The sequence below is a fragment of the Priapulus caudatus genome, unplaced genomic scaffold (genome assembly GCF_000485595.1).
Source record: "Priapulus caudatus unplaced genomic scaffold, Priapulus_caudatus-5.0.1 Scaffold913, whole genome shotgun sequence".
In the NCBI taxonomy this organism is placed as follows: Eukaryota; Metazoa; Priapulida; class Priapulimorpha; order Priapulimorphida; family Priapulidae; genus Priapulus; species Priapulus caudatus.
In genome coordinates, this window is record NW_014577974.1 from 19,401 (window position 1) to 34,903 (window position 15,503).

At 44.5% G+C, this 15,503-nt stretch overlaps 1 protein-coding gene across 1 annotated transcript; it reads left to right on the forward strand.

Moving 5' to 3' along the window:
• Positions 1-2,161: 2,161 nt before the first annotated feature.
• Positions 2,162-9,061, forward strand: LOC106814361 (26S proteasome non-ATPase regulatory subunit 1-like). The gene is made up of 4 exons (XM_014818674.1): positions 2,162-2,333; positions 3,656-3,841; positions 4,720-5,052; positions 8,942-9,061. Exons 1-4 carry the CDS (start codon positions 2,232-2,234, stop codon positions 9,059-9,061), a joined length of 741 nt encoding a protein of 246 aa, XP_014674160.1. The 5' UTR covers positions 2,162-2,231.
• Positions 9,062-15,503: the final 6,442 nt, after the last annotated feature.

Sequence of the window (15,503 nt, forward strand, 5' to 3'; positions counted from 1 at the left end):
TCACTCACTCATTCACCCATCCCTCACTCGCTCAACTCACACATCCACTCACTCGCTCACTCGCTCAGCCACCCATCCACTCACTCACTCACTCACTCACTCACTCACTCACTCAGGTCACTCACTTACTCACTCATCATTCATCATTCACCCATCACTCACTCGCTCACTTCACTCACACATCCACGCACGCGGCTCACTCACCACCGCCTCGGCTCACTCACTTGTTCATTCACTCACTCAAACTCATTCACTCACTCACTCAAACTCACTCAAACTCGCTGTCGCTCGATTACTCACTCGATCATTCACTCGCATTCACTCACTCGCTGCTCTCACCCCGGCCACATTCAATAAACCTACAGGACAGTAGTTTTCCCATATTTTTCTCCTTAGCTTGGATGTGCGTTCTGTGCGTGTGTTCGTTGCCTGAGCGAATTGACATTGAAGCGAAGCGATGACCTTGCCCTAGGCAGTTCTTATCGACCCAGCCAATCCGCAACCAGTGATATCTCAAGTTTGTCGTCGCGCGTCTCACAACGATTCAGTGGCAAGGCGCCGAACAACAGAACTAACGCAAGGGTCGATGGGCAATCGCATTCCGCCAGAGTAGCGGTTACTGGTTATACGAAGGCCAAATATTGATATAGCAATGCTCTATGGTCGTGATTAAAAAAAAGTCAACTTTGCCGAGTAAGACAGATGCACAGTGATGGTGACAAAATGTTATTCGTTTTGGAAGCGAGTATTGTACATCGTGGATTAAACTTGAGCTTAGGTTGTTGCGTAGAGAGGGGATTGTAAAAAGTCTTTGAATTGAGGGAAGTTTTCGATTTCATTAATGGCGTTTATGCGTTGCCACGCGCTCAGAATTGTAGTTCCTACAGAGTATGCAGTATCAAGTAAATGGCGGCCGTCCTTGCCTGCGCGGAATATGTCACATGCACTGTCTATCTATACATGCGCTTATCCTCCGTGAAAATTATGTATTTAGAGAGTTACGAATCAAAAAGTCACAGCCGAAGAGTAACAATAGTGCCCAAAGTCTGTGGTAGATTTACAATTTGTGGTTTTCCATTGAAGATTGTATCAGCAAGAGGTCTCACAATATTAGCTTATCGAAGTAATTTCGTAGCATTAAAATGCTTGTGAAAATAGTCAACGTCAAGAAACGATTTTTGTGGGTAGAAGAAAGTTTGGCCGGCGTTTATTTCCCTTGAGCAGGAATCATCATTTGAAAAAACTCGCTTTGATGGTTATAAGAGAATAGGGGAGCCAGAGTTTCCTTCGTGGTTTATTCCGAGAATTAGCGCCTACATTAAATATTTAGTGGGCTTTCTATGTTAGAAATGAAATTATTAAACATTTCTGCAAGAACGGTTTATACCGGAAAGTATCAGTATCACATGCTATAGACTCCTCTACAGTATCGTAAATTATTTAAAGCTAAGCGCCTGCTATTTAGCAAGGTAGTCTGGAGAAGAAATTGAAACCAGGATTCCCGAGGTCCCACGTGGCTTCCAGTTCGTCACTGATTTTTTCATTGAAGAAGATCCATAGTTGTTTTTGGTCCGCAGTTTCCTCATCTTCAGGCACTTTTGTTCGTCAAACGTATGGTACTTTCTACCCACCATAGATCATGGCAGATGCCTTGCATATGTTATCATGTTATATATCTTAAGGATAAGTTTTAAGATAAATTTCTAAGGTGGGTTTTTAGTCCAGGCTACAGAGGTGCATATCAATTCCATGCACCAGCGGCCGCCACCATCCCACCAGCAGCAAGCAGCGAGACAGAGCAGTAGCAGCAGTAGCAGCCAGCAGCAGCAGCAGCGCAGCCACCAGACACCAAGCAGCAGTCTAGCAGCAATAGCAGCAGCAGATCTAGTAGCGCAATGCAGTATGCAGCAGCAGAGCAGCAGCGCAGCAGCAGCAGTAGCACGACCCACCCACCAACCCGACACCACCACCCCACCATCACCCCACCGCCACCACCATCAACAACAACAACAATAGCAACACCCCTCTCGCCTCCGCTTCATCCTCCGCCTTCTACTTCTCCTGCTTCTGCATCCTCCTCTCTCCCCCTTCTCTTCCTCCACCACCACCCACCACCCCGCTGCTAGCACTAACAGGGAGCTTTGCTTGTGTGTTTGCAGGAGGAAGGAACGTCACCGTGTCCCTGCAGTCGCGCACGACGGCCACACCCACATGGTCGGTCGGTCGTCGGCATGCTGGTCTTCCTGCAGTTCTGGTTCTGGTTCCCGCTGGCACACTTCCTGAGTCTCGCCTTCACACCCACCTGTCTCGTCGGCCTGAACGCCAACATGGCTGTATGTATCACCCCGCTACATCAGGAGTGAATAATAATAGAATAGAATCTATTGTTATTCACTCCTGACTACATTATATCATCTATACATGTGATGTTCTATACATAGAACATCATGTCCTTCAAACTCGATGCCAATGTCATCAGGAGTGTCATAATATAGATTCTATAGTATATAATATAGAGACTATATAAACTATATATATATATATAGAGACGTATATACGAGACTGTCTTATAGGATATAGTATATATTATATTAAAAGTCGATATTATGACACAGGCTGCTGGCATTAGGGTCGTGTTGAGGTGGGGGGTGGCCTACACAGACGGGTGTGCGTGTTGCTGACAGGTAAGAGCTAGCCCACATTCGTGATAGCGGTAATGCTGCACTACCAGACCAAGCTACGGGCAAATCTGTATATATATTATATATCTAATAGGTGTCACACTTAAGGAAACCGAATTTGGGTTCCTATATTACCTATGAGGTATCCATTCTATATGGGATTCACTGTGTAGCTGCTATTCAAGGGAATTCCAAAATTTGTCATTTATTGACAAAGGTTGTCTATATAATATGTGTATGTGCCTGTTCTATAGGTACACTCAGGTGCTTGGTAACGCTAAACTGTACCTCTCTATTCCCTTTGTTTTCAAATCTCGTTCTCCGTCTTTCTTTCTCTCTCTTTCTCTCGCTCTGTCTGTCTCTCCCTCTCTTAGCCTTCCTCTATTCGTCTCCCCTATATTCTCTCCCTTTTCCTTTCTCTTCTACTTCCCTTCTCTCACTCACACCCTTCCAGTAGCTACATTCTCCCTTCTCATTCTCTGTTCCCTCACTCTTTCTAGTCGCACTGTCTCTCTCTATCTCTAGTCTCTCTCTCTCTCTCTCTCTCTTTCGCCTCTCTCTCTCTCTCTGTCTGGCTGTCGGGGCTGTCTCTCTCACTCTCTCTCTCTGTTTGGCTGTCTTCTGGTAAATCTCTCTATGTGTTGTCTGGGTTCTTGGGTTAATCTCTCTCTGTTGTCTGTCTTTGTTATCGTCTTTCTCTCTCTCTCTCTGGTCGTGTCTCTCTCTCTTATCATTATCTCTCTGTCTATCTCCCCCTCTCTCCTATAGTTGATTCGTTATCCACATTTAGACAAGACACAAGACTTTTCATGGTGCTGTTTTATGGTAAATTCTATTGAGAGTAACATGAATATTGATGCAGCAGTTTTCTCCTTTAGCACATGGCCTTAAAAAAGGCCAATTAAGTAACACGATATTGATAATTATCCAGTAACAGCTATATTTGAGGATATTTATTGTCAATTGTTTCATAGATGCCAAAAATGGAGTTCCGTTCGAATGCAAAGCCGTCAATGTATGCCTACCCTCTCCCGCTGGAAGAGAAGAAGGAGAAGGAGAAGGAGAAGGTGTCGACTGCAATCCTCAGCATCACGGCTAAAGCAAAGAAGAAGGAGATGGAGCGAGAAAAGCACAGAAGCCAGGACTCCAAGATGGAAGTGGTACAAACATCTTTCTAGAGACTCTAATTTTACATTTATTCTTACTCTTAGTTCCTTCTCTCCTCGTGGAGAATTGGGCAGGGGCAATTTACAATTAAAGCTGTAAAAAACACAATGTAAACCGATATTTGTGTGTATGAGTACAGTCCGACCATCGCTCTAATCCGGCCACGTCGGAACCGGCAGCCCATCGATATGGGATTTGGCCGGATATGAGAGTTATGCTCAAACACAGAGGCTAGGCTATTTTCCAGTAGGGTTATGCATGTGATCAATTATTTGAGCTCCGTTGCTATGATATTGTAAACAAACTGTCGTGTTTGATGGTGATATAAATGGAACTAAAATGATAAAAACAGAAATTTTTTACCGGAGGCATAGCGGACACAAGCGGACAACACACACACACGCACGCGCACGCGCACACGCAAACACACGTACGGTTGGTACATCGCGCAAGTTTTGGGCGAGATTTTTAGGTGGAAATGAATGAAAAACAGAGAACATACACTGCGAGATAGCGGCCGGTTAATAGAGATTTCCGAATAACCGATGGCTGGATAAAGGAGGTCGGACTGTACTTCATATGCTATTCTTGCTATCCCAGCATCTCGCCCTCACCATACATAGTAGGCTTTATGTCAAAACCCACGCATCTAAAACATGGAAAGGTCATTTATAAAAAAAAAAAAATATAATAACGATTATAGTCTACATTTTGAGCTGCAAACAGGCGAGAGATATAAATGACATATGAGATATTTATCATATTGACCTTTAAAAGTGCCAGCAGCCCAACCGATCATTATATATATTATATATATATATATATATATCATCAGTGTTTCCTTATCATGTTAGTAATACTCTGCCCCCAGGATGAGGCTGAGAAGAAGGAAGAAGGCGCTGATAAGGAAGCAACTGCCGAGAAGGAAGCAACTGCCGAGAAGGAAAAGAAAGAAGCCAAGTCGAAGGAGAGCCCGAAGGAGAGCCCGAAGGAGAGCCCGAAGGCGAAGGAGGAGGTGAAGAGCAAGGAGGAGAAGAGCGCCGGCAAAGATGCGGAGAAGTCCAAGGACGACGGGAAGGGAAAGAAGGAAGCTGACGGCAAGAGCAAGGAGGAGGAGAAGGAGGAGAAGAAGGAGGAGAAGAAGCCTGAGCCGGAGCCGAGCTTTGAGATGCTCGTGAACCCGGCGCGTGTGATGCGGGCGCAGGTAAGCACGCCGCGGATGCCACATCCATCTCCACGTCGTTGTACGCGCATCTCAATATATAATCTAATCTAATATAAAGCTAATATAATCTAATATAATCTAATCATATCTCGATCAAACGTCGAGATATCGAGATCGTGCTTCCGTTCACACGTCTGCCGCCGTTCATATTTTATCGCACACACACACACGCACGCACGCACACACGCACACACACACACACGCGCACACACACACACACACACGCACGCACACACGCACACACACACACACACACGCACACACGCACACACACACCTTCAATCGCATTCTCGCAGAGATATCGATCCCTCACTCAAACGAATTTCGGAAAATCTGAAGCTCGCGTAGTTCTCGCGGACAGGTTGTTTCGAGATTTTTTTAAGAGACGCTATTGATATAGTTATATAATATATATATATAGTTATATAACGTATCTGAACATAACTGTTCTGCTCGTAGGAAGCACATACGGTGCGTGCTTGCTGATGTGCGTCACGTTCTCTGTTTGTTGAATGTTGGATGTGTTTTGAGGGTGTAATGTATATTGCTCGTTTACCTCGGTACGCAGTTCGACCAGCAGTCTTTGATGTAGTCTGCGAAGTTGTCGTGTGAAGAATTGTGTTTGTGGGGATCGATTCGTTCGCAGCGTCTCTGGTTGAAATTAAAGTGATTGTTGCGTTTACGAAGAAGTTCGTCGAGGATTTCATCGGTTATATGACTTCGCTCGGAAAATTTGAGAGGAAAAAGTTTTAAAAGGTAAGGAAAGAATTCTAAATGGAGGTGTGTTACGTACGGGCACGTAGATAGATATAAACAGGGGGAATATTTAGCTGTTTGGATTGATGGTAGCGGCTCGTATTGGTGAAGTTCTAGGCGTCACAGCACGATGCATCCAGCTCTCATCGAACTAACAGCAGCAGCGGCAGCAACAGCAACAGCAACGGCAGCGGCGGCGGCGGCAGCGGCAACAGCAGCAGTAACAGCAGGAGCAGCAGTAGCAGCAGCAGCAGCAGAATAAGAATAAGAAGAAGCAGCAGCAGCAATAGCGGCGGTAGCAGCAGCAGTAGCAACAGCAACAGCAGCAACAGCAGAAGCAGTAGCAGAAAAAGAAGAAGACGAAGAAAAAGAAGAAGAAGAAGAAGAAGAAGAAGATGATGATGATGATGAAGATGATGATGATGATGATGATGATGATGATGAACCGACAGCATCAACAGCAGTAGCAGCTGCTGCTTGGCTTCTTTGGATTCTACTATCTTTGTCGGCAAACAGACGCGACCAGATTACTGTCTCGTATCGTCTGCGTGGCGTCTGCGCGTTTCCGGGTGTCTTCCTTCTTCACTGGCAATCGTCGTCACACTCAGGCACGTGTCAACACGCCTGCTGCAGCTGTGTGCGCGTGGCTAAAGCCCGGCGCACACGTGAGTAATTTTACTCAAGTAAAATGATGCATGCGTCAATATACTCACCCGAAATATTTTCAGCGTCCGCCGCACACGTGAGTAAAATCACTCAAGGTATAAGTGGAAATGTAGATCACGTGACTGTGCGCAGCCAATACTGGGCGCACAATGATGTAAACGCATGCGCTGTGAGTACCAGTGTTGAGTAAATTTACGCAGCTAGAGCGCATACGGTGAGTATTTTGACGCATGTGTCAAAAATTATCGAACATGTTTGATATTTATTGTTATGTTTGATAACGAAAATCTGCCGCACACGTGAGTATTTTGACGCATGCATCATTTTACTTGAGTAAAATTACTCACGTGTGCGCCGGGCTTAAGAAACGCGAACCATGTGTGATGTCATGAATAATTTATTAATCTTCAGTCGCCATCCTACGGTTTAAAAACTCGCGTCCGGACTTTCCGGACTCTCCATTTCCGTTCGATTACTGGTCACATGACCATTTCTGGAAAGTTCGGACTGTCTAAACTCTCCATTTTTTCGACCGGTGCGATAGCGGTGAGGTCACGTGACAAAATTGCGGAATGGCGACATTTAGTCAGAATTTCGGTTATTCAAACGTTTTTATCACATTTTTTGCACCAATCCGTGTAGTGCATCCGATTTTCGCGTGTTACTAATACTTACAATGTTGGCAATAAAACTATAGATCCCTTTTTCCTTCGGTATGATTGAAATTTATAGTATCATCGTTGAGAATTAATAACGTGGGGGCCGCCATCTTTGTAGTATTGAGAAGCTCGTTGAGAATCAACAACGTGGGGGCCGCCATCTTGGTTCTCTACTTCTATATTCTATTTCGCACAAATCCGGTAGGATCCGGAGAGGAGAATGTGGAGAGTCCGGACTGCATAATCGAATCGGCCACAGAGGTGATTATCGAAAAATAATCACCTAAGTCTCGACCAATCAGCGCGCAGGATTTCTTATAATCACTCGGGCGATAATACTAATGTGTATTATTAGCTCCTGATCTGGTCGATAGGCGATAGGATATATATATATATATATAAATATAATTATATATATAATATATATATAATATATATATAATATATATATATATACTAAGAGCTGATAATACCTCATATTAATTATCACCTTTAATTGTGATTAGCTTTTGTTATTACATAGTGGCAGACCGCCGCCGCAGCCATGTCTGTAGATGAGTGTTATAGCACCCAAGCATCTACAAGTGCAAACATTAGCGAACCCGCTTATTTTTCTTGTCTGAGAACGCTTATGGCTTTGTAAATCTGCCTGTCGGAATGTGAAGAAGGATCGGTAGCAGTTTAGATATTGCATGTGCAGCAGCCTTTTGCATATTGCTGGGAACACTTTATTCTCCTGCTGATTGACTGTAGCTTTAAGCTTCGGAGTGGAACTGCGTTAGAGTTTAGCAATACGCTGTAGTAGTTGTTCCGTTTACTCCGGAGAGAATTCGGCCCCGGGATACGACCATGCCTAAACGCAGAACGTGGTCGATTTCTACTGATTTCCGTTGAGCTCGAAGGCACATGGCATATCGGAGGATGAGGAAACTAAAACTCCACGGCGAAACTCGCGTGCGAACGAACATAATGACTGCCTTCGGGCACACCGATTTCCTAACCAAGTTTTTCCTTCCCCTGTCGCGTTTCCCTGCTGTCGCAGCAACCATAGTGAGTCGTAGAGCGAAACTGGCTTCTTTTCATATCCCACGAATCTTGAAATCGCGCCGCCGCAGAGATGGAAGGAATTCTTGTAGGACGTTGAGCATTTGTCGTAATTTCTCATATCTTGTTGGCGTGCGATCAGCGCCGGGGATGGCTGCTACGTCTGCCGAGAGTAGAAGTTACACTATCTAGGTGGCGCACCTATTTCCTGGTTAGATAACAACGATTAATGACCGTTTGTCCTTCCATCAGTGAATTTTTGTGTTGCAGAGTTCAGTCGCGTGTGCTTCTGATTCATTTAGGAACTGATATTTTGAAATTTGTTTTGAATCGGTAAATACTGAAGCACAGTGGTTATGTGTTTATTTAATGGGACACTATACCTTTGGCTTCACACACACTTCTGATTACACTTATGATTTCAGCAGTTGATTACTTTATTCAATGGGCGCTACTTTTTGTTACACACACACGTGGCTTCATATACCGTCACGTGGTTACTTTTTATTCAATTGGCACTACTTTTCTTACACAAACACAGTGGCTTTATATACCGCCACGTGGTTAAGCACTGGTTACTTTATTCAAAGGGCACTACTTCTTTCTCTAACACGTGTGGCTTCATATACGTCACGTGGTCACTCTATTTAATGGACGCTACTTTTTATTACACTCGTGTGTGCTCTCAGTTGCCATTGTTCGGTTACGTTTTTTAATGGACGCTTATGTTTTTATTGTTGCAGAACACCAGAGCAGGTGCCGAATGTCGTGTCGGCTGCTCGCCCGAATCCTACAACCCACACGTGCGCTATGGAGCTGCGATGGCGCTTTGTATCTCGTGCCAGGAACAGGCAACAAGGTAGTGATGCTCAGCGTGTTCTGCTAGCATCTATGACAAATACGACATACGCGTATACGCTCTCCTATGACACTATTTTGTCATAGCAAGAGTCTTCCTATGACAAATATTGTTGTATGTGTTGTGCGCATCATAGGAGTTTAGAGGACGCATTATGAACGCAAGCAGTGAATTTCAGCTGTAAAGCGGAACGAAGTTGACTCGCCAATATTTGTCATAGAAGAATCTTCCTATGACAAATAGTGTTCATAGGCGGCGTATATGCGTATGTCGTATTTGTCATAGATGCTAGGCAGAACATGTTGCAATGCTAATGGAAGCCACATCTTTCGCTCCGCTAATATGCTCCATTCGTGAAGTAGGGAATATGCAGCGCGTATATCTATCGCCCACTGGCATTGTCGATGTCATAGCGTCGATAGCAGCGTCGATGTCATCTGTCTGTGGCGTTGAGCGTTGATAAACATGTTTATGCTATTGTTTATCCGTCTAGCCATAGTAGTAATAGCATCATCAGTAACACAGCAGCAGCAGCCAATTACAATCGCAACAACCAGTACATCAACACATACCAATAATAGTCATCAATAATATAATAATAATAGAAGAAGAAAAAGAACAACAACAGCAATAACAATAACAACAACAGCAGCAGCAACAATAACAACAACAGTATCAGCAGTGACAACAACGATAAACAATAACAACAACAGCAGCAGCAACAATAACAACAACAGTAGCAGCAGTGACAACAACGATAACAATAACAACAACAGCCAGCAGCCAACAATAACAACAACAAGTTATCAGAGTGGACAACAAACGCATAACAATAAACACAACAGCAAGCAGCAACAATAACAACAACAGTTCAGCAGTGACAACCAACGCATAACATAACCAACAACAGCAGCAGCAACAATAACACAACAGTAGCAGCAAGTGCAACAACGATAACAATAACAAGCAACAGCAGCAGCCAACAATAAAACAACAGTAGCAGCCAGTGACAACAACGATAACAATAACAACAACAGAGCAGCAACAATAACAACAACAGTAGCAGGCAGTGACAACAACGATCACAATAACAACAACACGCAAGCAGCAACAATAACACAACAGTAGCAGCAGTGACAACAACGATTCACAATAAACAACAACAGCAGCAGCCCAACAATAAACAACAACATAGCACAAACTTAGGACAACAACGATTCACAATAACACAACAGTTAGACAGCAGTGACAACAACGATAACAATCAACAATAACAGCCAACTAGTGATGACAACAGCAAGCAGGCAGTGGAGGCAGCGCATCGTTACAAGATCGCAGTCGTGTAAGACTCCACGTGTCTATCCTACGCTCGTCATCCACTCCTACTCGCACTCTTCGTTATTATAGGACGCACTCAGTCTACTGGAGCCGATGGGCCAAGATCGCTCGTGAATTACGTTCGGCCAGGGTGTGCCTTACGCCTCCGCACTCAATCCTAATACAGCAGAAAGAGAACACTGTCCGAAGGTAAGTGACCGCAACGAGTGGTCTTCGTCTCTCGGCAGGACGCACGCACACACGCAACGCACCGCACGCACACGCACACACGCAGCACGTCACGCACACACACACACACGCGCGCAACACACACGACACACAATCGTCTGCTACCAACAACGCCACACGCACACGCACACAAGACACACACGCTACAACAAACGCACGTGCACGCACTACCGCAACACACGCACGCCACGCACGCACACACACACACACAAAACACATTTCACACTTTGACCGCCGTTGTCTGGTCGAGGGCAACTAATAAATCAGGGATCCTACACACACACACCACACACACACACACACACACACACACACACACACACACGACACACACACACACCACGCACACACACACACACACCACACACACACCCACACACACAAACAAAGACATTCCACACTTGATTCTGTGGCAACTTATAAATCATGACCTACACACACACGCACGCACGCACGCAACGCACAGCACGCCCACGCACGCACGCCACAGCGACACACAACATACACAAACACACATGCCAAAACACACACACACAAACACACATGCAGCAAACACACACAGCAAACACAAAATTCACACTTTGATTCTGTGCGGCAAACTATTAAATCATGACCTCCACATCATCCTTCTTAAACGCACAACATCCATGAATATTGGCACGCGCGAAGCAAAGCAAGAAGATTCGTAAATACGTGTCTCTTAGTGTTCTCCTTGAGAGAGAGAGGAGAGAGAGACGGGAGAAGAGAGAAAGGAGAAAGAAGACGAGAGAAAAGAGAGAGAGAGAAAGAGAGAGAGAAGAGAGAAGAGAGAGAGAAGAAGAGAGAGAGAGAGGAGAGAAAGAGAGAGAGAGAGAGAGAAAGAGAGAGAGAAGAGAGAGCAGAGAGAGAAGAAAGGAGGGAGAAGAGAGCAGAGAGAGAGAGCAGGAGAGAGAGAGAGAGAGAGGATAGAGAGAGAGATAAAGTATGTTCGTGTGGTTGTGTCGGTGTGTGTGAATCGTGCCGGCGTGCCGGCAGTGCGTGCGTGTGTGTGTCGTGCGTGCGTGCGTGGCCGCCGCGTGCGTGTGTACGTAGCTGATAGTCGGGTGAGCAATAATGAATAGATGATGATGATTGGATGATGATGATGATCATTGATTATGACCACTCAGCTCGGCCTGACATTGCCAGTCTTGCTCGTGGCCCCGTTGAATGTCACTGTCGTCACTGTCACTGTCGTCACTGTCACTGATCGTTTGTGTGGTGTGACATGGCTGAAACACTTCAGAGATCTAGTACACGAAAGATCATATGACAAGCTACGCAGGACGTGATGCAAAGTACGGAGGCGATCATCGCGCCCAGGGGATCTCGACGGCAGGTAAACGCCTTGTGCAATGGCTATAGGATTGATTTTCATGCGTATTTACAGTGAACATAGTACTATGCAATGGTATCATTGTATCAATGTTTAGCAATGGTGTGTATAATATTATATATATATATATACTTTATATATATATATATATATTCCTCCTGTTTGCCTGGTGTACGGTTATATTATTGAGTAATTAAATCAAGCTAACTAAAATAGAAGTCTATATATCAGCCCAGGTATAAGACCTAAACTATTAACTATAAACTAATGGGTCTTATAACTTATAAATAGGCAGGATAATTTGCTTGGTTTCTGTCCTGGGTAATCAGAATGGATATCTTTCAGATAAATTGGCATTTGCTTGATCGCCCTTTGAACTTTTAATTTCCAATGCTTATGGAAGTGTATTTTAGCCATGAATAGAAAATGTAATTCATTAACACGCACATGGCACACCACACACGACACACACACACACACCACACGCACGCCACGCACGCACACCGCAACGCACGACGCCACACGGCACACACGCAACACACACATACACACACACATACACGCACATTACACGCACATACACGCGCACACACACACACGCCACACACACACACACACACACACACACACCACACACCACACGCCCGACACACACGCACACACTGCCACACGACGCACGCACCACACACACACACACACACAACACACACACCACACCACACACAACACACACAAACACACACACACACCATACAAGCACGCACATGCACACACGCACGCACGACACACACACACACACACACAGCACGCACACGCACACACACCACACACACACACACACACACACACACACACACACAAAGCACACAAACAAACACACACACGCCGCACACACGCACCGCGCACACTCATACATATTATAAAGGATATCCGCTTTAGTATGCCTGATCACAATTCAGCTCAAGTTCAGTTTGCCACCATTAAGCATTATATTGATTGCCAACAAAATTGATAAAAATTTATTATACATGCGTGTCCGCAATTGTGGTGCATAAGTGATTAAGTGAGTTTAATTTATATGTACGACGTTTACATAAATGCGTGATGGTAGCAATGTGGAAAACTTACATACTTTCGTAACGAGTACGATATCATACAACTAAAGGCATCTTAGTCATATTACATATCATGCATCATCAACTATCATATTATATATGAGGAGGGCGCAGTGTAATACAGCACGCGTTTAAAACTTCGATACACGTCACTCACGCACTCACTCACTCGATTCGCTCACGTCACTCGACTCACTCACTCAAAACTCACCCACCCACCATCCATCACTCACTCACGCACTCACTCACTCACTTACTCATTCCACCACTCACTCACTCACTCACTCACTCACAGCTCACTCCTCGACTCACTCACTCACACACACCTAATCACTCACTCACGCATTCACTCACTCACTCACTCACCCATCCACTCATCTCGTCATCACTCAGCCACCATCACTCATCTCACTCGCTTCACTGCACTCAGCTCACCTCCTCACTCACTCACTCACTCACTCACTCACTCATTCACTCACTTACTCACTCATTCATTCACTCATTCACCCATCCACTCACTCGCTCACTCACTCACACATCCACTCACTCGCTCACTCACTCACTCCTCGCTCACTCACTTGTTCATTCACTAAACTCACTCACTCAAACTCACTCAAACTCGCTCGCTCGATTACTCACTCGATCATTCACTCGATCACTCACTCGTGCTCTCACCCGCCCACCATTCAAGAAACCTACAGGACAGTAGTTTTCCCATATTTTTTTACCTAGCTTGGATTGTGCGTGTGTTCGTTGCCTGAGCGAATGACATTGAAAGCGAAGCGATGACCTTGCCCTAGGCTAGTATCGACCCAGCCAATCCGCAACCAGTTATCATCGCAATTTTGTCGCGCGCTCTCACAACGATTCAGTTGCAAGGCCGAACAACAGAACTAACTCGAGGTCATGGTCAATCGCATTCAGCATTCTGCACAGCGTGTCTGCTGCATATATTAATTTACACGTGCAAAATACAAATGCGTATATGTGCGCAGTAGGGTTGCCTTCCTGTTTACGAAGGCAATATTGATATAGGCAATTCTCTCATGTCGTGATTAAAAAAAATTCACTTTCCGATTAAGAATATGCACAGTGAGTTGACAAATTTATGAAGCGTAATTGTACATGTGGATAAACTTGAGCTTAGTTTATGCGTAGATATGGGATTGTAAAAGTCTTTGAAGTGATGCAAATTTTCGATTTCATTAATTGCTTTTATTCGGTCCCACGGTCATAATTTAGTCTACAGAGTATCAGTAAATGGCGTCCTTGCCTGCTCGGAATATGTCACATGACTGTCTATCTATACATGCTCTTATTCCTCCGTTAAAATTATGTATTTAATATATTTACGAATAAAAAGTCACACCGAGTAACAATATTGCCAAAGTCTGTGGTCATATTTACATTTTTGGTTTTCCATTGAAGATTGTATCAGCAAATTTCAAATATATATCTATCGAAGTAATTTCTTAGTCATTAAAATGCTGTGAAAATATCAACGTCAAGAAACGATTTTGTAGAAAAGTTTTGCCCGCGTTTTCCCTTGGCATGAATCATCATTGAAAAAACGTTGATTTTAATAAGAGAATAGGGGAGCAGATTTTCCTTCGTTTTATTTCCAAAATAGCCTAATTAAATATTTAGTGGCTTCTTAGTTAGAAATGAAATTTTAAACATTTCTGCAAGAACTTGTTTATACGGAAAAGTATTCAGTATCACATGCCTATAGACTCCTCTACAGTATGTAAATTATTAAAGCTAGCCCTGCTAATTTATCAATGTATTCATTTAGAAATTGAAACCAGTATTCCCTAGTTCCCACTGCTTCCGTTGTCACTGATTTTTTCATTGAATATCCATAGTTTTTTTTGTTCTCTCCAGTTCCTTTCATGCACTTTTTTCTCAAACTTATTGTATTTCTACCCACCATAGATCATGGCAGATGCCTTGCATATGTTATATGTTATATATGTTAAGGATAAGTTTAAGATAAATTTCAAGGTTTTTAGCAGGCTACAGAGTTGCATATCAATTCCATCCACCGCTGCCGCCACCATCACCACCAGCAGCAGCAGCAGCAGCAGTAGCAGCAGTAGCAGCAGCAGCAGCAGCAGCAGCACCAGCACCAGCAGCAGCAGCAGCAGCAGCAGCAGTAGCAGCAATAGCAGCAGCAGTAGTAGCAGCAATAGCAGTAGCAGCAGCAGCAGCAGCAGCAGCACCAGCACCAGCAGCAGCAGCAGCAGCAGCAGCAGTAGCAGCAATAGCAGCAGCAGTAGTAGCAGCAATAGCAGTAGCAGCAGCAGCAGCAGCAGCAGCACCAGCACCAGCAGCAGCAGCAGCAGCAGCAGCAGTAGCAGCAATAGCAGCAGCAGTAGTAGCAGCAATAGCAGTAGCAGCAGCAGCAGCAG